The sequence below is a fragment of the Convolutriloba macropyga genome, chromosome 15 (assembly GCF_964194025.1).
Source record: "Convolutriloba macropyga chromosome 15, txConMacr16.3, whole genome shotgun sequence".
Classification (NCBI taxonomy): domain Eukaryota; kingdom Metazoa; phylum Xenacoelomorpha; order Acoela; family Convolutidae; genus Convolutriloba; species Convolutriloba macropyga.
In genome coordinates, this window is record NC_134482.1 from 32,092,989 (window position 1) to 32,118,959 (window position 25,971).

The 25,971-nt window shown below is 34.3% G+C and overlaps 1 protein-coding gene across 1 annotated transcript in view; it reads right to left on the reverse strand.

The window, feature by feature from the left end:
- Positions 1-25,971, reverse strand: part of LOC142354644 (calcium-dependent secretion activator 1-like) — a 110,193-nt gene that overhangs the window by 13,458 nt on the left and 70,764 nt on the right. The window contains exons 21-27 of the mRNA XM_075406989.1: positions 20,896-21,187; positions 20,514-20,605; positions 5,331-5,487; positions 4,671-4,812; positions 3,825-4,092; positions 145-183; positions 35-67 (exon numbers count right to left, since the gene is read on the reverse strand). Coding sequence (XP_075263104.1) covers positions 35-67; positions 145-183; positions 3,825-4,092; positions 4,671-4,812; positions 5,331-5,487; positions 20,514-20,605; positions 20,896-21,187 — 1,023 coding nt within the window. The remainder of the gene's footprint in view (positions 1-34; positions 68-144; positions 184-3,824; positions 4,093-4,670; positions 4,813-5,330; positions 5,488-20,513; positions 20,606-20,895; positions 21,188-25,971) is intronic.

Here is a 25,971-nt window from a genome sequence, read left to right on the forward strand (position 1 = left end):
AGATATCAGTTAAGTGAATTGCAAAGAAACTCACATAGTCCTTCGTAGTTGCCAGCGGCGTTTTGGCCTGAAAAATTATGAACGTAATTATTGGTGAACGTAATGAAAGGTGGTATGTAATCGTAAAATTTAAAAGGAGCTTACGTTTTTAGCAAGGAACTTCTGCAGTCGAAGAGTCGTGATCTGAAACAAATTACTTATAATTTTGTTTCAACAATTGGTTTTGCAAATGTCATAAAAACATATTGTACGTTGCAGTTGTATTTTCAAAATTCCAATGGAAACAAAGACCTAAAAAATTCTAGGAAAAATCAGATTATGCTGTGCAGTCTTCCATTAATTGAGAAATTTGTACAGTAAAAGTGCCCTCAAAGCAACTTCATTAAAAGTGATATATCTTTATTTGACGCCTCCGATTAGAGTAAACAAAATTCAATGAAATGAGAGCTAAAATCATTTTGACAGTGAGATAAGTCAAGCGTAACCTACAAAATATTCAACTGCAAAAACGAAAATTGCTCCAATAAAAGTGAAACTGATTTGAAGTAAGCGTTACGTCATCGGTCGCAATAAAAAAGGTTAGACCAAACAAAACACAGCGGGACACGTCCTGAAATTTAACCAACCGATTAAAACAAACTATCAACCTGTCTATCAGGACCAATAAAGTAACTAACTTTCAACATTTTTAAAGGAAAAACAAGATCAAAAAATTTATTAGAACGATTAACAAATTAGAAAGTTCTTTCTACGGGAAATTAAACACAAACGCTTTCTTTGTAAAAACCAAGTGTGCAACAAAGTATAACAGATCAAATCTTTGAAACTCACTAACTACTTTGTAAAGACGCAAAAAAGTTACAAAAAGATTACAACAAGAAAAACAAGCACGCAAACAGAAACGCAAAACCCTGCCAAAACAAAAAAAAACCATTAACTCTTTTTTCAAATAAGTATCGAAGTCGAAAAAAAAAATTAATTTGTACCGAACCCCGTAGAAAACTTTAACCATGCTTTAGTAGGGAGCCTACGAGACAAGTCATTAAAGAGTCTAAGAGGCAACCAAACTATTAAAAAAACGGGCAGAACTAAAACAAATTCATTAAAATTTTATGAAAAGAAATTGTGTCAAAGAGACACTGTTGAAAATCAGAAGGCATTTATTTCATTAAAAAAAACAAATCAGAAACAATTAAGATGAAAAACAGTGCATGTGGCGTACGTGATCAAACATTCTCTCTTAAAACAATCGCCATTGCAAATTGATTTTGATCACTCCTATTTGACATCAAAAAAAAGTGTGAATAGAGTTTACAAAAACAGCATGACATCTTGAATTATGTGTCAAAAAGTTTTCATTGTTAAACAAAAAACTAAGAACGGATTTGGAAAACTTATATAGGAACAAAAAAGAAACAGTATCACTGCTAGAGAGCGCCCCAATACAATTCAAATAGTTCCAAATATAGAAAACAGAGAGAATGCCACTAATATTTCCGCTCAACTATCACTATCACAACTATTAAAATCGATTCTAAGATAGCAACAATAAAAGAACAAAGGGATAACCATTGGTTTACATCAAAAAACATTTATAGACCACCGTTTATTCATTGATGGACCAGAAAAAACCAACATAGCAAATCAATAAGTTCCAAATTACCTCCGAGGCACAGTAATTTAATAGAAGCCAAGTAGTATTTAATCGACGGATTTCATGTAAATGTTTTCTTTAGGCTAAGAATTTACACTCGTTGTGAGCATTTAACAGACATCGTCTGGCCTTCGAGTTCCTGTTTGGAAGCACAAAAAGCATTATACAGGTAAAGAGTTGCCAAAACGTGGTAAAAGCATAGGAAAGAAAACAAAAAGTTAAATTTCAAGTTTTCCATAGTTTAAAGGCAATAATTCCCACTCAGAGCTTTAAATGGTAATTTATTATATTATGATCCATCGATGGGTTTATATGAAATTTCCCTGACGTATGGATGAGATTCTATGAGAAGGCCACCCGGGATAGCCAGCAGATATATGGAGCTGAGATCAAAGACAAGAAGAAAATCTCAAAACACAAAAATTGTAATTTTTATAACCATTTCGTAATTTAAATTTCTTAATTCTAAGAAAAACCATTGATCAAGATCTGATGACTACCTAAATTTTTCAGTCTCACAAGAAATTCTCAGAAACTAAATGTCACAAAAATTCGAAGCACGTGAATAATCACTTTTATTTCTCAATAACCTTTTAAACACATTATTACTTAATACTTTAAGAAGTCACAAACACATCAACTATATTTAACAAATTGGACAAAACTAAACAGGCGTTAAAATTACAACTCAATACATTGCATTTTGTTCGTAGTTTCAACTCCAATACTGTGACTTAATTTTTAATTTCATTTTACAAAGTTAGGGGCACTGAAAATCAGTAGAGAAGATGGAACATTAAGAGAACATACGAAGCATATTTACAGTGTGACAAAGCGGGTGACACAACGTCAAAAACACTCGAATAACCGAAACATTTTAAAAATACAAACTTTATAACACGCAAAACTTTAAATTTCAACTAATTGTACCAACCGTAAAAACACTTACTACTGAGTGTAAAATTATTTAACCATTGAAATTAATTAAACTTTTATCATATTAAGAAAACTTGAATTTTTGTCCCCAAAAAATCAATAAGGTATACAACTCTGAAAGCACTCAGAAGGTTTATTACAACACTATTGTATAATCGCACTATAGAACTTCATCAAAAAGGTGACGGGGAGTGAAAGAAGAGTAACAACAATTAAAACACATCTGACAGATCGTCAGAATACCGTGAAATACACTTGCGTGCCGTATAATTCAGAAAAAAACAAACACAAGAATAAGTAGCAAAAGTTATCGATGGCGCTTTAAAAAATATCCAAAAACTTTCAAGCTCATTAACAAGGCTTGTTAAATCCCTCCACAGTAGCTTGTTTATTAGGGATCCTTATCACAAACGCAAAATTTTGCCCTTAGACGTGAACTCAACTTGGTGAGTGAGGTGAGCTAAGTATGATCAAAATCGAATCACACAAATGACTGATCAGCTTTTATTGGAGAGGGTGAGAATTGGCGGGTGCAAAAGTCATAAAAGAGAGCAAAAAGTCCTTCAGAAAATTTTCAGCTTTGATTTGTGAACAAATGCAAAAAAAGTCGACAAACAAACAAGAGGTCTGCCGAAATCAATGGAAAACAAAAAAAAAGGGGAAAAGAACAGAAATTTGGCAAAAGTCAGAAATATTTTGAAAAACTAAGGGCCTCAAAGAAAAAAACGCATATCTATAAGCAAAAATCTTTCAACACGGCAAGCCATACAACTTAAGTGTCAAGGAAGTCTTTTGACAATTCGATTAAGTAAAAAAGGACAAGAAAGAACAGCAAATAATAGAAGCATACAAAATTCACAAAAATTCAAAACAATCAGTATAAGTCATCAAAAATGTTAGCTAAAAACTGAGGCTCATAACTTCCCCAAAACTACGCAGCACTAAAAGACCACAGAACTGCTATTAGTGAGGCTAAGCGATAACTTCACATGAAAGGCAACAAGGGGCGAAACGCAAAACTCCACCAAAATTTTTCTTTTTTTAAAAAATTTGTCAAAGTCACTAAAATCACTGCTATGAGCTCTAGACAAAAATTCGGACAAAAAATTCATTAAGGCTGCATTATAAACCGATGAAACCAATACAATCCAAATCCTTTGGATTGTGAAAACCTCGGAATATCGCATTATAGCTACTACGCTCAGCTTACAGTTGCGCAGCAATAAATACTTACAATATCATCAGATCTGGTCAAGACATTGATAGCCACGCACAACTCTGGCCCCAATAGAGCTGCTCTGGTCTTTGGAATTGCAGACACTTTCTGATGGAAAACTTTGGTCGCATCTTTAATCACAGCTTCAAGGACATTGGATGCAAGGAACATCATTCGGAATGTCAAATGTTGACTGAATTCTTCATCAGGCCATCGGAGGTCATCGATGAAATTTTTGAGAGCTCTCACTTTCCAGAAGACGTCTTCGCTTGATAAACAGCTTGACCTAGAAGCAAAACAAAGATGGATACTATCTCGAGCCTGAGAACTCTTTCCCAAAATTCACTGGTTTTCAGATTGATCGATCCTAAAACTACCAAAAAATGATTGCACAAACATGGGGAAACAGTTCGCGTTGAGCTTTGAGACAAAAATCCAAAATGCCATTAAAAACACAATTCTGATTAGTATGGCTTCTTGCCCCTTCAGCCTGAACTCTTAAAAAAACTTTAAAAAACAAATTGAAGGGCTGTCATTTCAATGTACCTCTTAAAACATTAACAAAAAATTCAGGCATTTTTGAAACCCATTCACCGAAATGAAATCGCCATCAAAATTCACTTATTAAATGGAAGGTATTCAGAGTTTCAGCCTTTTTGAGATATTTTGAAAATTGAAAAGTAAAAATTGACATTTCCCAGGCTAACTAATAAAACAATAATCTATATTTCAGGTTAAGAAACTTGAAAACAGCCTCCTATTTGTACTATGTAAGAAAAAATTTCTCTTTCTACCAAAAGGATTTGGAGTAAATTTTGGATAATTTTTTTGGATAAATTTTATCGATAGTAGTGTCTTACTGACCCCTGCGATTCCCACTTTTCATGTGCAATGTTTTTGGTGTAACTGGCAGCGATTGATGACTCAGTTGTGTCCATGTATCTGATCACAATAGGCGCATACCACTCGCACAGCTGTCTGTGGAATCGAGTCTTCCCTAGCAAACCTACAAAAGGAACGCAACATACTTCCACCGATATCAATAGTTAATAAAGTTTTACAGAGGTAAAGGTCCCACAGAACATTTTAACCGCCTACAGTTAAAACAGAACAAACGGACAAAACAGCTGATAATAAGAACGCAAAAGTATACTAAGCAGAGTAAAAGATCTTTGAGTAAAATAAAAAAAATTGACGATTACTACTGTCAGGTTAGATCTTGACAAAATGTTTAACTTATTTGAAAAGCAATTTTTATATTACCATTTGTTCCGTTGGTAATATTTTAATTTTGCTTCTAAGGAAATAACCTTTTTCCCATTGTACGCCTCCAATTACAACTTTATGACCAAGTGAGAGGTTATTTTACGGGGGTCTAATGTGACAAGGGCCAGAGTTATCCGAGTCCCAAACATTTTTTAAAAAATCAAACGAGAGTTTAACTAAAATAGATCAAGCTTAAGAAGGACAACAGGATCATATTATTCTCTTATTTCTACCTTTCTACCTCTCACATCTACTTACGACTCTGTACAAAGAATGAGTTGAGTTGTTGGTAGACTGAGAAGACCTGCCAGGAGTCGATCGGAATGTGAGACATAAAGAGAGTGAATCTGGTCCAAGTCATGGCAACTATCGACTCCAAGTACAACAGCAGCTGCTCTGGGAACGACTTGAAACTCTGCAAAATACAAACAGTTGAAATGCCTCTTGTCCTACGTGAAAAAAAAAAACGGTTTTCATTGCAATGTAAAAACAAACTACTGATTATTTCTCCAATGATAATATACCTCTTAGTTCTTATTAAGTAGACTTTCAATATTTGAACCATTATTACTCTAACTTTTCATCGAATTTCGGAAACATTTTTACACCTTTGCGAGAGAAAATGGTTGTCTTGTAAGATCGTACAAGCGAAATGGCTATTAAAAAACATACTTTATACTTTCAAGTTTTACGCCATTAGAATACATGTTTTTAGTTAAAAGTAAATCATTTGCTGAAAAACGATTATGTGAAAACAAATTTCCCGATTTCGAACATGAGTGACGCAATAAACTACTTTGCCGGGAAAAAGTTGTTTACGAAACTTGACTGTTCTCAAGCATACCACTGTGTGGAAATGGCAGACGACGTATCAGTGCAACTGCTAGCATTTAACTTTGCTTCGAGAACTTATGCTTATAAATGTCTTACCCAAGGATTGAACAAGTCAGTAAATGGATTCAGCTCATTTATCAGACATTACTTGGACCCATGCTTAGCCTCAGGAAATTGTACCAGTTTATGGATGATATTGGAAATGCAGTAACAAACTTTGAACAATTGGTACCCGCTTTACGAGAAATATTTATCTGTATACGTCAATCAGGACTGAAATTGTCAACTGATAAGTGTGAAATAGCAACAGATATAATGAAATTCCTTGGAAATAACATCAGTGCAGATAGAATATCACCTGAAAAGTCAAAAATAACTAAACTTCTCGATAAATTCAAAATGCTGGAAACAACAAAGCAAGCAAAGCGATTAATCGGCTACACACAATTCCTCCGAAATTACATCCCTAACCTTGGTGAAAAACTAATGTCATTTTACAAGCTCCTGAAGAAGGATGCAGTAATAGAAACCACAGAAGAACATGTAAAAGCATTATAAGTAATAAAGAAGGATCTAATGGAAGCCACAAATGTAACATTGCGATTGCCCAAACCACGCTTACAGCATGTAACTCTTTGTGATGCTAGTTACCACGGTGCAGGTTTTGTACTAATGGTGGAAGACTATGTAAACGAAACTGGAAAGAAAGAAAAGAAAACATACGCTCCCGTATCATTTGGATCGCACTTGTTTAACGCAACAGAATTAAAGTTCTCTATATATTACAAAGAGTTCCTAGCTTTGTAAACCGCGCTGGACTACTTTTCGCACTACATTTGGGGATCAAGTAAACAAGTAATTATACTAACTGACAACAAAAGCCTTACACAATTCTTCCAATCAAAAGTAATACCGCCATCGCTTTGGAATTGTTTAGACAGAATACTTGCCTTTAACATAGTAATTGCTCACATTCCTGGATGCGCTAATTACGCAGCAGATTTCCTCTCCCGAATGGAGAACGATAAAACAGCAACAATGTCTTTCAAGCTAACAGATAGAATTCCAGTAAAAGAAATAGAAATTGATACAGAAGCACAAAACCCTGATGTGGAATTAAATGTACTACCAGATGCCGAAATATCCAATGACAAAAAATGTAGGATGAAATAAATGTAGACGTGTTAGATGCTCTCAAAAAACTCGGATATTACGAGGATTACAAAAACGGCAAAGTAATTTACCCATAACTGAAATACAAGGGCTATTTAAACTTAAAAGAAAGCAAGAAACAAACTCAATTCAGTATCCAAATCCATTAGATGAGTTCCCAGATCTTACAGACAATTTAATTAGCCTGAATTTAGCAGAAGAGCAACAAAATATGCAGGTATTAGAACAGTAATAAGCTGGATTCAACAAAACACTCAACAACCAGACTTAAAGTACGCTTCAACAAACTTAAAAAAGTATCACAAACACTTAAATAGATTAATTCTTGAAGGGAATGTCTTATACCGGAATTTTTATGATGATACAGGAAAAGTACTTCATAAATAAATCTGTGTACCTAAACATTTGTGGAAAGAGACTATATATAGGCTCTATAAATTACAAACAGCAGGTCATTTAGGCACCAAAGCAAAGCAATTCAAGAATTTAGAAAACGATTTTATTACCCAGGCTTCACTGAACACTTCATTAGTTTCAGTAAAAACTGCCTTACTTGCCTCCAATTAAACAGAGTTCCAAAAAGCCACACACCAAAGTTGCAACCAGTTAGTTGATTACAATCATATCCAGGGATATGCTCCAAATCGACTTAGTATGCCCCCTAAAGTCATCGCAATTTAAGTATGTTTTGAGTGGAATAGATGTTTTTACAAAGTACCTATTCGCGGTTCCGTTAACAAATGGATATGCTGACACAGGAGCTCGAGAACTAGTAAAGGTGTTCTTCCAACACAGCTACATTCCTCAAACAATACTTAGTAACTTAGAGAAAAACTTTACTTCAGAATTAATGTCGGAATTAGCAAGTTTATAAGAAGTAAAGCTGAAGCACTAAAGCACACTCAGACAATTGGAGCAGTAGAGCGATCTCATGGATAAAAAAAACGAAATTTGAAGCTCAATACCGAGGAACAATGGAAAGACTGGCATAAATATGTTCCTCTGGCAACGTTCATTCATAATACGTCATATCATTCAGCAACAAACTGTTGTCCTTCACCTTTATTCCATGGCAGATAACCAATAAAACCCCTTGAAATTAGATTCTCTAAAAAGTAATGGATGCAGTAGCAGTAAACTCGAATTTTGTAAACGAACTGCAAGATGCCATGATGCAAAAGTTTGGAGAAAACAAAGAAAAGCTGACAACTGCATATTTGAAGTACAAAAAGTATTATGACCAAAAAGCTTCCGCAAAACCCATTCCAGAGAAATCATACTGTTTACTTTTGAAACCTAAACTACTAGAACAATCAACAGTAATCGCTTCTCAAGTTCAGAAATGGCTACCGCTGTATAAAGTAGAAAAAGTCCTTACTGATTCTAATTATATCATTCGAAAAGTAAACACAAATTAAACACAATGTGTCCATTGTATCAGATTCAAACCAATTAAACCAAGTGAAACCCCTGAAGACCTTGAAGTCATTAACCCTGCAAATTTTCAACCTGATCCATCGAGAACCCAACACAAGGAACCAGATCTATTTGATAAACACATTCCAGAATTACTTATCGAACAAGGAGATACAGCAACCAAAAACAGTGAAACAAGACACAGTCAGAGTGGCCATAAATGCTCCCCTAGGTGGACCATTAGCAGGACCAGCAGCAGCAGCAGCAGCACCTCCAGCAGTACCACTGGCCCCACCAAGGGTAGTAGCACCAGCAGCTAGACCACGAACAGCCCCAGTACATCTTCCGGTGTTTGATTCTTCGAGCTCAGATGAAGCAATTCCAAACTTATTTAATGAAAATTGCAGTTCAGATGAAAATCTAGCTGACCTGAACCTATACGCTGAGCAAATAGCTAGAATACCGGTTGATCCGTTAGTTGCTGACGAAGTTAGACAGCAAGAACCAGAAATGCGTGTTCCTCTAGTATCGTCTTCATCAGATGATGAAATTTTTTCACACCTCCAACAGCCCCGACCAGCATTAGTACCACTGAATGTTGAATCGCTTCCAGAAACACATGAAGAACAATTTGCATTAACTGAGAGGAAAATAAGGGCCCGACCTTATAACCCTAAACGAAAACCAGACAAAAGCGCATTCAAACTGCCAGAAAATTATCAACAGAGGAAAAACGTACGTGGCTTTAAAATAGATAGACAAGTAGTCCTAGACCGAAAAATGCACGCGCTAGATTGGAGCAAAAAGAAAAACGTGAAGCAATAAAAGCATCCGCACAAGCATCAAAATAATGAAATACACCAAGTAGAGAAACAAAATTAGACCAAGTTAGAGCAAGTATAGCAAAATATTCAGGGAAAAAGTCCAGCTCAGTAAACAGACCAGCAACCAGATCTCAAACAAAAACTCTTCACCAGGCTCATCAAACCAAAACTTAAATCATTTTAGTCAAGAAATAAATGCATTATATCTAAGTTAACCAACAGATATCTTACATTCTCCACACTCTTTTCCACACTGTATATCAACAGACCTTGCAATGGCAAAAGGATTAGCCCGAAAACTCAAAAGCTGGTACCCAGCAGCACCAACTGCAATAAAACTCAGATATCCATCAAATATTGGCTCAGTTTAAGTATACTTTGACCCACAACTTGAGCGTTATGTATTCAGTCTAATTACCAAATATCGATACTACTACAAGCCCACATACGAATCAGTATTAGCAAGCCTTTATGAGCTGAATGAAATAGTAATAGATACAGGAACCCAACAATTAAGTCTTCCAAAACTCGCCAGTGGCTATGATAAATCAGATTTTAACATAGTTTTTGAGCTCATATGCCAAGTCTTTGACCCTCTACCCATAACCATTTACATTCATTAGCTTGTACAGACCCAGTACAGTCTAGCAGTTCCCTTAATCCGTCCCAAAAGCCCAACAAGCCCGAGCAACTCAGCCCTAAAAACCAAAAATAGACCAAAATTCGAAAAATTTCGACCTTAAAATCTAGTTATGGTAACTCTCTCTTCCTCCTAATGCATAAATTTTAGTGCCAGGATTATATTTCCTTTTTTAGTGCTGTGGTTCGTAAGCGTCCGGTATTCTGCTAGGATAAGAAAATTTTATAAGTTCTGAGGATAGTGAACAGTACTGAGTTTCACAAGATTGAATTCTACATTGAATGAATGAATCGTGCGGTGCACATCCTATTTATACTTTTTATTTACATTTTTGTCCAATCAGAATTCAGTTCATTCTATTATTAGATAGGAAAATTTTACAAGTTTTGTTTTGTTATAAGTCTTCATGCTCGATACTTCCTAGAAGGATTCCTCCTAATGCATTAGTTTTAGTGCCAGGATTATATTTCCTTTTTTAGTGCTGTGGTTCGTAAGCGTTTGGTATTCTGCTAGGATAAGAAAATTTTATAAGTTCTGAGGATAGTGAACAGTACTGAGTTTCACAAGATTGAATTCTACATTGAATGAATGAATCGTGCGGTGCACGTCCTATTTATACTTTTTATTTACATTTTTGTCCAATCAGAATTGAGTTCATTCTATTATTAGATAGGAAAATTTTACAAGTTTTGTTTTGTTATAAGTCTTCATGCTCGATACTAGTTATTTTGATATATCTCAAAAATCACTTTTCAGAACCTAGATTAACCTATTGTTCTGAAAAGCTTTTAACCAGTAAAAGCCATCCCAGCTATAATTGACCCTTTTCGACCAGTTCTAGGTACCAAAAATTTAGCCCAAAAATGACCCTTCCAAAAATACCAGGTTCATCTCAAAAAAACAGTCATAAAATTGTGAAAAATGCCCCGATCACCCCAAATTTTTGCGCTGCAGCGTTTTTCAAGCAGGCAAATCGACCTGCAAATTTTAAAGCAATTTGGAGAATTTTAAAAATCGCGTGACGCTGGGCTGCCTGAAATTTGACACTTTTCGAATCCGCTCGAATTTATTGATAACTCCTACAAAAAAACCCCAGTTGACCTATGTTATAGCCCTGGAACATTTTACTGCTCACGTTTGACTCCCAGTACCCAAAAATCCCGTCAAAAAATCAATAAAAGTTGAGTTATGACAAAAATACCGAACCCTACCAAAGTGAGTTAAAAGAGATCAAATTGTAGTGTAAATTATACCCCAAAAATATGCCAAAAACTGTCCCAAATGCCTCCAGCAGCTACTCCCAGCTGCCACCTACATGGTACAACCTCAAACAATCATTAAAACCCAATATTTCTAAGTATATGTTGAAAAATGACAAAAAACGAAAATCGAGCTTCTTCAATTCACCGCTTCAAAAATTTTGTCATTTCATCTCTCACCTGACCAGATCGATGACACCTATACCCCCACAAATCTAGTGCAACCCCCCGCTAGCCGGGTAGTACCTTAAAAACCAGTCCCAGCTCATCCCAGTACCAACCATGAAGACTAAAACCCAAATAGGCTCTGAAACTATCACAATTTTGTCAGAAAAAATTCAGTTATTTCCCACTAGAGTCATAAAAATGAACTTCTGACAAAAATTAAACGTACCATCACAATTTGACTGAGGCCACTAGAGCATCACCAGACCAACACATGTCTTGAAGAAGCTTGAATAGTGAAAAAATCATGCCTGAAAATTAGCATTTTGGACACAAAAATCAATTTTCTGACCAGATAAATAGCTCCAAACTCTATAATTCAGTAATATACATTAGTACCAGGCATAGACAGTACCATTTTCACCAGCCAGTATCAAAAATGTATGAAGCGTGATGACATATTCAACTCCAAATTTGACGACTCAAAGATAGCCAGATTCAGTTCAAGAAAATAGTCTAAACTTTGCGAAAAATGCTCAAATTACGCCAAATTTTTGCGCTGCAGGGTTTTTTAAGCCGCTGAAGCGATTTGCCAATTTTGAGCTCGATTGGAGGAATTTAAAAATCGCGTGGCGGCGGGCTGCCGGAAGTTTCGCATTTTTCGACTTCTCAAACATGAATCAAAAAGTTGATTAAAAAGTGTTCAAAAACCTGATTATATAGCATAGTTCTTCCCCACCGATGTCTACCAAGTTGGCTAAGCCAAAAAATTTTCCAAACGTTCAATAAAAATTGAAAAATTCACATATATGTACCATCAGTTCTGATGCGGAAAAATGACCTAAATTACGAAAAAATTACATGTGAAAATTAGTACCAAAAACTCTTCCAAACCAGCTCATATTACACACAACTGTTGCTAACAACCAGGGCAAGTGTCTATAACCAGTATTTCACAAGTACAGTAAAGTTAATGCCCATAAACGAAAAAAGTCATGATATCACTATTCTTGCTCTCTCACAAATAAATGCCAAGGACGTTTAAATACCATGCTGTAACGACCGCTAATTGTTAAGAACACATGCTGTACAACACACAATAGCATTCTGAACACACAATTACAACCATCACTAACATTTACTTATTTATTATGCCTCACAAATTCATCCCTTTTATCCCCTACTTATGTCCTCAACCCCACACAAAACAAATTTGATATATACACTAATTACTATTATATTACTAGCACCATGTAAGAAGTATATTAGTAGCACCAGTCAATATTATACCTAGAACTACAATACTTGAGTTAGTTTGAATAGTCCCTTACATAGTCAAACAAAAATTAATAATATTGCAACTATTAATATAAATAAATACAATAATATTGAACAATGAGTTAAACTGCATCTTCCCCGACAGCTCCCTCCACTTCTTTCGCTAACCTCCTCTTCCTCCTTCGATTTGCCCACACTCCCAACAACACAGATACTAATGATAATAATATGAAGAATACTAAAATATTAATAATCCACCACTCAGTTCCACCACCACTCCCACTGTCAATAACTATATCATCTACTGCTGTCATATTACAATTGGGATATACTAATCTAGACCAGTGAACTGCGTTCCCCCCAACATATCTGGTCCCATTTGCACAACATCCAATAATAAGGGTTGAAACAGTAATATTAAAACACATGGTGCAATATTGTGGGCAAAATAATCTGAAAAACTCGAAAAAACATGTTAACATTGCAAAATTCGACCCCCCAACCACTATCCCCATAACCACACGCCCAAAATTCTACCAAACAACTATACTACAGCATGTAAAAACACCATATTTAGTTGTAATATCAAAAAACACACAAACACATAATATAAAAGTAGAGAACAGCTGAAACAAGTAAATATCACTTAAACAAGTGCCACATTGAGAAAACTAGACCTAGAAGCCTGAATCCAGCAGACAAACGAACAAAAGGAACCACCATAAAATGTGATAACAGCTATAGTTGGTCACAAAACTAAAAATAATGCAAAAGTTTCACAATACCTAGAGCCCTACTGCCAATACAAGCTGAGAACAGACAGCCAAAGTGCTGAAAATCACAAAAAATTGAAAGCTATTCTCGAAAAAAGTTATCAAAAATGCATCTTAGTACCCAAATATGCCCAATATTATTGTTAATTCAGATAACCCTACTCATGAGCAGTCCATCCATAGCCATATGAACCAATTTGAACAAGTTTTACATAGCCCTATAGCCAAAAACATATCACCTATCTGAGCCTTTTCAAAAAACCCAGGTTCACTGCAGCAAAAACGTTATAACTCGTGAAATAATAGTTGAAACTGCCCAAATTTTTGCGTTTCAAGGTTTCTGCAGCCAAGAAAGCGATTCGCAAATTTTGAGCCCGATCCAAGCATTTTAAAAATCGCGTGACGGCGGGCTGCGCGTGACGGCGGGCTGCCACATTTTCATAAAACCCGAAATTTTGATCGAAATTCTGATATTACTAGCTTAAAACATCCGCTCAAACTCTACACGCTCATACTAAAAATATTGAAAATTGTTAAGTAAAATGTTGAAATAATAGCAAAAAACTAAAGCTTACCAAACTCTTCCCAATCTAGTCAAAATAGAGCCAGATTTAGACCAGAAAAATAGTATCAAAAAGCCGATTTATGAGCCCATATCCAATATTCAGTCTCTCTAGTAGTTGAACAAGCCTAATAAACACATGCAATTGCACTGAAATGCATAAATGATGAAAAAAGTGAAAAAAATCGAAATCTGCACATATTTGACCAAATTTAGCCCAAAAATCTAAAGTGAAAAACTCAAAATAATGACCTCAAATCATGCACCAAACTGCACCAATAGCTGCCACCAACATATTACTCACTAGCATGACCCTCAACTACCGTCAGAAATCAATCATCTCCAACCTATGTCAACTTATGTACCAAACATGACGCACCACAAGTAAAAATCTAGCAAATTTCATGAAAAAAACTGGAACAAAACACATGTTAATCCTTTCCAAAGCTACCAAAATGCTACCCCTGATAAACAAAAAAATTACTGCTAACAGTTATTACCTGATTTAGGCCACTAGACCATCACCAGACCAACAAATGTCTTGAAGAAGATTAAATAGTGGAAAAATCATGCCTGAAAATTAGCATTTTGGACTCAAAAATCAATGTTCTGACCCGATAAATAGCTCCAAATCCTATAATTCAGTAATATACATTAGCACCAGGCACAGAAAATACCATTTTAACCATCCAGTATCAATAATGTATGAACCGTGATGACATATTAAACTCTCAAAAATTTGACGACTCAAAAATAGCCAGGTTCAGTTCAAGAAAATAGTCTTAACTTTGCGAAAAATGCTCACATTACGCCAAATTTTTGCGCTTCAAGGTTTTTTAAGCCGCTGAAGCGATCTGCCAATTTTGAGCTCGATTGGAGGAATTTAAAAATCGCGTGGCGGCGGGCTGCCTGAAATTTCGCATTTTTCGACTTCCCAAACATGAATCAAAAAGTTGGTCAAAAAGTGTTCAAAAACCTGATTTCATAGCATAGTGGTTCCCCAACAACGTCTACCGACTGGGCGAAGCCCAAAAATTATCCAAAAGTTCAATAAAAATTTAAAAATTCACATACATGTACCATCAGTCTTGATGCGGAAAAATGACCTAAATACGAAAAAATTACATGTAAAAATTAGTACCAAATACTCTTCCAAACCAGCTCTTATTACATACAACTGTTGCTAACAACCAGGGCAAGTGTCCAGAAGCCTTAGAATCAGTCTATAACCAGTATTTCACAAGTAAAGTAAAGTTAGTACCCAAAAACGAAAAAAGTCACGATATCAATATTCTTGCTCTCTCACAAATAAATGCCAAGGACGTTTAAATAACATGCTATAACGACCGCTAATTGTTAAGAACACATGCTGTACAACACACAATAGCATTCTGAACACACAATTACACCCATCACTAACATTTACCTATTTATTATGCCTCACAAATTCATCCCTTTTATCCCCCACTTATGTCCTCAACCCCACACAAAACAAATTTGATATAAACACTAATTACTATCATATTACTAGCACCATGTAAGAAGTATATTAGTAGCACCAGTCAATATTATACCTAGAACTACAATACTTGAGTAAGTTTAAATAGTCCCTTACACAGTCAAACAAATATTATATATAATAGCAACTATTAATATAATTAAATACAATAATATTGAACAATGAGTTAAACTGCATCTTCCCCGACAGCTCCCTCCACTTCTGTCGCTACCCTCTTCTTCCTCCTTCGATTTGCCCACACTCCCAACAACACAGATACTAATGTTAATAATATGAAGAATACTAATATAATAATAATCCACCACTCAGTTCCACCACCACTCCCACTGTCAATAACTATATCATCTACTGCCGTCATATTACAATTGGGATGTACTAATTTAGACCAATGAACTGCGTTCCTTCCAACATTTCTGGTCCCATTTGCACAACATCCAATAATAAAAGTTGAAACAGTAATATTAAAACACATGGTGCAATATTGTGGGCAAAATAATCTGAAAAACTCGAAAAAACATGTTAAAATTGCAAAATTCGACCCCCCAACCACTATCCCCATAACGACACGCCCACCAGTCTACCAAACAACTACACTACAGCATGTAAAAACACCATATTTAGTTGTAATATCAGAAAACACACACATGATATAAAAGTAGAGATCAGCTGAAACAAGTAAATATCACTTAAACAAGTGCCACATTGAGAAAACTAGACCTAGAAGCCTGAATCTAGCAGACAAACGAACAAAAGGAACCACCATAACGTGTGATAACAGCGATAGTTGGTCACAAAACTAAAAATATTGCAAAAGTTTCACATTACCTAGTTCCATTTGAATATGTGACCACTGAGAGAAACTTTCAGCCAAACATTCAGAGAATAAAATATATTGCTGTTCATGAACTGCACATACAGCACCACAGGTTTCCGTTCATTTTATACTCGAAAGGCAGACAAATTGCCAGAGCTAGTGAACGACAATGAAAAGGGAAACTGAAGAGCTTGTGCAAAAAGTGATAAAAATTGTTTTCCTTAGACTTTTTTCCTTTCTCCCCGAACAGGACCTCAAGCGTCCAAATGAAGGACAATAAAGAAAAGAAGCTCCTGCTCTTGCTCAGAGTGAGAGCTCTGACCTAAAACATATCATCCAGCAAAGATAGAGTGAAGTATCTACTATGCATCGATACAATGCACTAATCAATAAAGGCTTCAAGGAAAGCCAAAAGGCGGAAAAGTATTGCACGAGTAACATGCATCACTGTGGTTTCTACTCCCAACGACAGCTTTACGAATGACAACCACCTGGACAAAACAATTGACGACCAGAAGAGAAAAACTTCAGATTTCTCCGCAAGAGACATAAGTTTTGTTCATAGGGAGAGCAATCTTCAAGTTTTCCTTCAACTCTTTAACTGTCCAACTAAAAGCGCATCTTCAATTTGAAACAAACAAATTAGATACAGAAGACTAACAAACTACCACAAAAGACGAACAGGACAACAGCGCTTTAACCCGGGAGGTGAGTATACTTTGAGTTCTTGAAAGTCTTAAATAGTTCGACAAGTATTAAACTTTTAACCGATTAAGTATCCCTTCATTCATTAAGTTCTCCTCATAAGTGCTTTATGTAATCAAAATAGTGCTTCAATCCCCGAAATTAACCAGTACTTTAACCCACTCATTCAGCCAGTACATAAATGTTACCTTATTCAACATTTAGATCCTTTATTCAGCGAAATAACCATGATTATTTTCAGAGCTATTTCCAATGTCTTCTCTCAACCTTAACCTTATCTTATGGGTTCACTCCTTATTCTGAATTAGCGCATTTTAACCATTCAACTGTTTCTCCAAAGCCTTCAATCTTGTCTTAGCTTTATTCATTTTAACTGCTTTCTCCATTTGTCTTAACTTAAACTTCATTTCTTTTAAATACTTCAATTGTCTTTAACTTTAATGCTTTCGTTCAAAACTCTCTTCTAAGAAAACACAAATTGGGTGGCTCCAACAAAAACATGTGTATATCCTTATACTTGTTTGCTTTGGTTTCCTTATATTTGTTTGCCTTGGTTGCTAACAACCAGGGCAAATGTCCAAAAGCCTTAGAATCAGTCTATAACCAGTATTTCACAAGTAAAGTAAAGTTAATGCCCAAAAACGAAAAAAGTCACGATATCAATATTCTTGCTCTCTCACAAATAAATGCCAAGGACGTTTAAATAACATGCTATAACGATCGCTACTTGTTAAGAACACATGCTGTACAACACACAATAGCATTCTGAACACACAATTACACCCATCACTAACATTTACCTATTTATTATGCCTCACAAATTCATCCCTTTTATCCCCCACTTATGTCCTCAACCCCCCACAAAACAAATTTGATATAAACACTAATTACTATCATATTACTAGCACCATATAAGAAGAATATTAGTAGCACCAGTCAATATTATACCTAGAACTACAATACTTGAGTAAGTTTAAATAGTCCCTTACACAGTCAAACAAATATTATATAATATAGCAACTACTAATATAATTAAATACAATAATATTGAACAATGAGTTAAACTGCATCTTCCCCGACAGCTCCCTCCACTTCTTTCGCTACCCTCCTCTTCCTCCTTCGATTTGCCCACACTCCCAACAACACAGATACTAATGATAATAATATGAAGAATACTAATATAATAATAATCCACCACTCAGTTCCACCACCACTCCCACTGTCAATAACTATATCATCTACTGCCGTCATATTACAATTGGGATGTACTAATTTACTAACCTTTCAACTGTTTCTCCAAAGCCTTCAATCTTGTCTTAACCTTATTCATTTTAACTGCTTTCTCCATTTGTCTTAACTTAAACTTCATTTCTTTTAAATACTTCAATTGTCTTTAACTTTAATGCTTTCGTTCAAAACTCTCTTCTAAGAAAACACAAATTGGGTGGCTCCAACAAAAACATGTGTATATCCTTATACTTGTGCAGATTATATGTTTTATAGAAAAAATTGTAAAAACCCAGTTCCTTCTCAAAATTTTTATGGAAAATTTTCATAAAGTCCGGTAGTGTCACGGCGCTATTTCGTCCCTCATAGTTACGTGATAATTTTCCTTTAAATATCCATAAATAAGTGCTTTAATTTAGTTCATATTCAAAAAGATCTCAAGGCCACATTTAGCCAATATTTCCATCTAGGCCTGTAACCCCTAATTTGTTTATGTTTATTAAAAACAACCGCAGATTGACAGTTTACTGATAAACATATTAAGTGCCTAAAAGCCTCAATATTTACCTTTGTGAGTTCCTTGACGATGAATTCGTATAATTGGTAAATAACTTCATGAGAAACTATGTACTTGGTGAAGTAATTATTCTGATAAAGTAGGTGCTAATACGGAAATTGTATATGTACTTAACTTGTGCAGATTATATGTTTTATAGAAAAAATTGTAAAAACCCAGTTCCTTCTCAAAATTTTCATGGAAAATTTTCATAAAGTCCGGTAGTGTTAAGACAAATTGCTATTCAAAAAACATACTTAATACTTTCAAGTTTTACGCCATTAAAATACATTTTTTTGTCATGTGCATCATTTCTAAATTTCCTTTTGCGCGGTGTTTTTCTAAATGATGAACGGTCGCCTTGCAAAACTCATGTAGGACGACAGATAATCTTGAAAAGTCGTATAATATGCATGTTTATCATAAGCACCGTGTAACACGAATGATTATCTTGTAAGATTCTGACAGAATATTTCAAGATCTTACAAAATAACGATGTTGAGTCCACTCCGGTATTGATCCCCAGTCACTAGTGGTCTTTGTTTCCGATTAAAATGAGATAACAAGCAATAGTAACTTACTAAATATTCTAACGTAAAGTTGATGAACTGGATCCAAGTTTCACAAGGAGAAGAAAGTTGTCATGGAATCTCAACTGACTCCGTTCATTTTCCTCTCCAGTGTGTACAAAAATTATGCAAACTCAATCATAGATGAACAAAAGTTGAACAAACATCACATTTTCAGAAAACTTTATTTTTGAAAATCAACTTTAGTCATCACCTTTGTCATCAACTTTAGATTGGGAAATCTGGAAAGTTTCGATTGTGTATTATCTCAATTTCACAGGTAGGCCAGAGCACTAGTATAAATTGAGGGATTCTGACTTACTTTTGACGTTCGGGTAGCAGTAGAACAAATCAGTACAGTGGAAAAATAGGGAAGACTTAATTATGTGTGACTAAATTTTTCAGCTGACAGCTATTATTGTCTAAAATTTAAATACTCAAATTACGTTGTTTGAAGTCCCCGAACAACAGCTAAAATGATCTTATTTGATACTAAATTAAGATAGTTCAGAATTCTCTCAGAAAAAGAAAACATAGCCGCCAGATTGCCGAAATAGCTGCGAAACAGACTCACGTGATGTAGAATATAGATAGCAGCAGATAAAGAATTGAGGTACTGCACTTGCCAACCTTTTTAAAGACTAAAACGTTTTCAAACTAAAAAGTCTGGGTAACAATTTCATTATTTAATTTTGGTCGGTGTAAAGCTTTATTGTTAATATTGGTTACTACATAAGAGTTCTATATTGACCTTGAAAGGAGTTAGAGTGATCTCAAATGACCTTAATGAAGCTACAAGTCATTTAGAGTGAGGTAAGTTAGTCAAGATAAAAACTTCGCACAGCTCAGCTTAAAACTCACCACACAGAAGTTTAAAAACTGACATCACACATTAAAGTAGCACAAGAGCAGTGAAATAGCGTCATGAAAAGATCAACACAATTGTTCTTTTGAAGTTTGCGGCGTGAAAAAAATGTAAAAAAAGAGCGTCGATTGACGAAACAAAAACAAAAACCACGATCGCCCCATTATAGCTACGCTCAGCTTACAGCTTCGCAGCTATAAAAAATCTACACAATTCCACAGATACTTTTCTATCAAATTGATTATAGACTAAGTAAGCATACTTCTGAGAAGAAAGTTTCAACTGTTTGAAGATGCGTTGTGATTTTGGCCAGGAAGAGTTTGAAGTTAGACACCATAGTATCCACCGAGTACTCTGAAATATCCACACAATTCTACATATTTCGGAAAAATGATACAAAAATTACTTGATTAATTGACACCATTATTATATGAATAAACGTCATTATTCAAATTTACTTCACCAACTTCAGGTTATATAGTTTTTTTTCAAATCGAAGTTAAACTCGATATATAACGATCCCGAAAGCGGTTTTAGCAACTTCTGCCTTTAGTAATTTTTGTCTTAAAGCCACTCTTTGCCGAACTGAACTAGAGCATTATAAATATAAATATTTTTTCTCCGAATGAAGTTAGTTTCAGTACCTATCTCATCCTGAGTCTCCAAAACTTTGCTCAGAGTGAAGTTGAATGAACAGAGCTGAGCAAAGTCTCTCGATGCCGCCTTGGTCAGACAAGATTCCACCATCAACATCACAATATGACTCATCATTCCATCGTCCGGCTTCCCTTTCCCACTACCGGACTTCCCCGGTGGTCCCTTCTTGACTGGTTTGTGGTTTTTGCCACCTTTGCCTCCCGCGGACGAGTTTTCCAGTATATCCGCCAGAGAACGGCTTGTAACTCGATTGGCAACAATATGTGCGTAGGGATCCCTCTGAAAAATAGTTTTATTTAGAAAAAAAAATTTCTATTAGTGTGCTAATTTTCTAATATTACAAAACAACAGAGCAACAAAAATTCAGATGATATCACAAAAATCGAAAGCCAAACCAACTATAGCCTCCAAAACTAGTCTCAAACGACGATGGAGAAACAATACTTCAGCTGGAAAGAGTTGACCTTGGAATTGCTATCGGACTCTAAAGTATTCAGAATTCAGAGAAAATTTATCAAAAGCAACTTACATCAGCTGAATTTAGTAGTGACCGCACATAGGCGCACTTTCGATTCAACTTTTAGTTTAAAAAAGATTAGCTAAAACAATTGAGTTCAAATGCTTCAAACAATCAGTAATAAAATCTGAAACTGCGATAAGCAATGAATTTTTTGAAAAAGTATCTGTAATTTTAATCTAAAACAGTAAAACTTGAACCCCAAATTAATCGGACCCAATAACTAGAAGAAATGACCAGCTGAAGATACCACTCAAATTAGCAGCAAAAGGCGAGACCTCGAGACGCCGATGAAATCATATTTAGCAGCAAAGAAATCTATATAATTTGCAGTAGAAAAGTGTCAAAAACACCGAAATACAGCGGTTTTCTTGCTTTCTACTGTTTTCAGTTCCAGAAGCAAAGCTGTCTAATGAATTGAAAAAAAAGTCTATGAAAAAATCTATGAAAAAAGTCAGTAGTGTGCTCTGCTAATGATTATAAATGTGCAAGAACTACTCTTACTCGCATAAAAATAACGAAATTTCAATTTTTCTTTTTTCTTTCAATTTTTCTCGTTATTCTATATCAATGTTTGCAACAATTGCCCTTTCCACTTTGACTTCTCACTGCAAAACTTGTTATTCATCAAAAAAAAGAATAACTTAAAATTCTCTGATTAATTTGCACTTAAAATGCGCTGACTCAAAAGAGCATACATACCAAGCAAAGTATACAGTTTAGCGTCAAAATCTGGCTTATTTGAATATTATTGTTGTTTTTGTTCTTATAGCTCATTTATATATAGCTCATTACTCATCTTTTCCTATGAGATAAAATTGCCTCAGCTTTCACCAGGTAACCTTTTTTCGTGACCAAGATAAAAAACTTAAGTTAGAATAGTTCTTAAAAATTTTTATAAGTTATTAATTTTTTTAAAGTTTGCATTTGGTTCAAACGTTTATTTTTCTTGATTGCGTATCAAATTTTCCAATTAAATCAGTAGAAGAATACGAGACTCAAATGAATGAAATTTTCCAGTTAAGTCAGGAGAAAAAAAACACGCCATGCATCGCATTATATTCCAAAATATCTAAACAAAAGCTGAAATAATAGTACACGCAAAATAGAATATTAAAACATTCGCCATCAATACTCTGGTCAGGTTCGTAAAAAATCAAAATGGCATAACAGCTTTTAAAGGTACAACAACTGTTCACCGGACATGGTTATATGTGCAAGAACGATGAACTTCCACGAGTTTTGTTAAAAAATAACTGACACAAAAAGAGAAATAAACAAAGGCGTTAACAGCGAGTTATATTGTGCTTAAAAAAGAGTGCTAAAAACAGAACAACTTTCATTAACAAATACAAAGTAAACATCAATTAAGAGCAAGCAGAAGGAGCTACAAAAAAACACAAAACCTCACTGCGCAAAACAGAATGCAAAACACCACTCAAATATTAAGGATTACATCATCTTTGTTATTCACAAGATGGAAAAGTTGACCGTAACGGAACTAAAAAAAAACAAATGTTCCAGTATTCTCATGTATATATATCCACTGTTTTACGATGCTAATGAGGGTTGCTGTAACATAGAATTGCAGTTATCATTATGATGGACTAACAATATAGTCACAACTTTTATCAATCATTTTTTAATATCAGGAGCCAGATTTAGCTGTTATGTCTTGAACTGTATGATTTTGAAACTTGAGTACTTGGTTATGATGGGTCTAGGAATAAAACACCCAAGAAAAGCACATGGTCAAAGAAAATGACATTCACAGCAGAATAAAACGAATTTTTTGTGACACACGAATAACAGCCATTAGAGTATTTGAGAGCAATTGCTTCAAATATCTTTTTGTGAAAAACAGTTTCAATATTTTGCTTTTTATCTGTGTAATTGTGAAGTAATATAATTCATCAATTCAATCATCAATTTGATTGATTGTACCTCTTTTTGACCTTCAAGTGGGGCTTTATTTCCGTGGGTTTTTTTCGTTGGGGGTTTCTTTCCGTGGGGTATTTTTTCCTATCTGATTTCAATTAGGGGTATTTTTCCGTGTTTTTTCCCGAAACCGGGTCATGATAGAAATTTTTGATCACCGAAAGACAAACTGCTTCACATAAAAGTAGCTGCTGTAATTTAAGACAAAATGGATTAAAACAAGGAGGTAACTGAAAGATTGAATGGATCCCCTGATTTGAATAGTTCTTAAAAAGTTTTTAAAAGTTAATAATTTTTTTAAGTTAGCAGTTGGTTCAAATTTATTTTTCTGGGTTGCGTATAAAATTTTCCAGTTTAATCAGTAGAAGAAAACGAGGCTCACATAAATGAAATTTTCCCGTTAGGTCAGGAGAAAAAAAAACACGCCACGCATCGCATTATAATCCAAAATATCTTAAAAAAGCTAAAGTAATATTACACACAAAATAGAGTATTAAAACATTCGCCACTAAAACTATGAACTTCATTTAAGATGAACTCGACTGACCTTCAATAAGAAAGATACTTTGTTCCGCATTAAGGTTGTTGCCTGGCAGGGAAGGGGCCCGTCACAAAATAAAGTTACAATAGGCAAAAAACTTCACAATCTGAACTTTAACATATAATGGTATTGCAATTCTGTCATCAATAGAACACAACAAATAAGCGAGAAAACCACTTTCTGACTGATCTATGTCAGGGTTGCTTCTTTCGCTTTGAGGTCAATCATTTGAACAACCTAAAACAGATAAAAAACGAATACTCTGCTTAGGTTCGTAAAATATCACATTTCATAACAGCTTATAAAGGTACAACAACTATTCACTGTACATGGTTTTATGTGCAAGAACTATGAACTTTAACGAGTTTTGTTAAAACTAAATGACACAAAAAGTGAAATAAACAAAGGCGTTAACAGCGAGTTATATTGTGATAAAAACAGTAGAGAACAACTTTCAGTACCAAACGCAAAGGAAACATCAAATAAGAGCAAGCAGAAGATGCTACAAAAACACAAACACCTTACTGCGGAAAACAGAATGCGAAACACCACTCAAAAATTAAGGATCACAACAGCATTGTTATTCACAAGATGGAAAACTTCACCGTAACGGAACTAAAATAACAAATGTTCCAGTATTCTCATTTTATATATATTATAATATATATATATATATAAATATATATATATATATTTATATATATATATATAAAATATTTATATATATATATATATATATATATAAATTAAATATATATATATATATATATATATATATATATATTTATATATATATATATATTTATATATATATATATATATATATATACATATATATATATATATATATATATTATATATATATATATATATATATAATTATATATAATATAATATATATATATATACATATTTATATATATATATATATATATATATATATAGATATATACAATATAATCTATATATATATATATTATATATATATATATCTCCACTGTTTTACGATACTAATGAGTGTTGCTGTAACATAGAATTGCAGTTACTATTATGATGGACAAACAACATGGTCACAACTTTTATCAATCATTTTTTAATATCAGGAGCCAGATTTAGCTGTTATGTCTTGAACTGTATGATTTTGAAACTTGAGTACTTGGTTATGATGGGTCTAGGAATAAAACACCCAAGAAAAGCACATGGTCAAAGAAAATGACATTCACAGCAGAATAAAACGAATTTTTTTGTGACACACGAATAACAGCCATTAGAGTATTTGAGAGCAATTGCTTCAAATATCTTTTTGTGAAAAACAGTTTCAATATTTTGCTTTTTATCTGTGTAATTGTGCAGTAATATAATTCATCAATTCAATCATCAATTTGATTGATTGTACCTCTTTTTGACCTTCAAGTGGGGCTTTATTTCCGTGGGTTTTTTTCGTTGGGGGTTTCTTTCCGTGGGGTATTTTTTCCTATCTGATTTCAATTAGGGGTATTTTTCCGTGTTTTTTCCCGAAACCGGGTCATGATAGAAATTTTTGATCACCGAAAGACAAACTGCTTCACATAAAAGTAGCTGCTGTAATTTAAGACAAAATGGATTAAAACAAGGAGGTAACTGAAAGATTGAATGGATCCCCTGGTTTGAATAGTTCTTAAAAAGTTTTTAAAAGTTAATAATTTTTTAAGTTAGCAGTTGGTTCAAATTTATTTTTCTGGGTTGCGTATAAAATTTTCCAGTTTAATCAGTAGAAGAAAACGAGGCTCACATAAATGAAATTTTCCCGTTAGGTCAGGAGAAAAAAAAACACGCCACGCATCGCATTATAATCCAAAATATCTTAAAAAGCTAAAGTAATATTACACACAAAATAGAGTATTAAAACATTCGCCACTAAAACTATGAACTTCATTTAAGATGAACTCGACTGACCTTCAATAAGAAAGATACTTTGTTCCGCATTAAGGTTGTTGCCTGGCAGGGAAGGGGCCCGTCACAAAATAAAGTTACAATAGGCAAAAAACTTCACAATCTGAACTTTAACATATAATGGTATTGCAATTC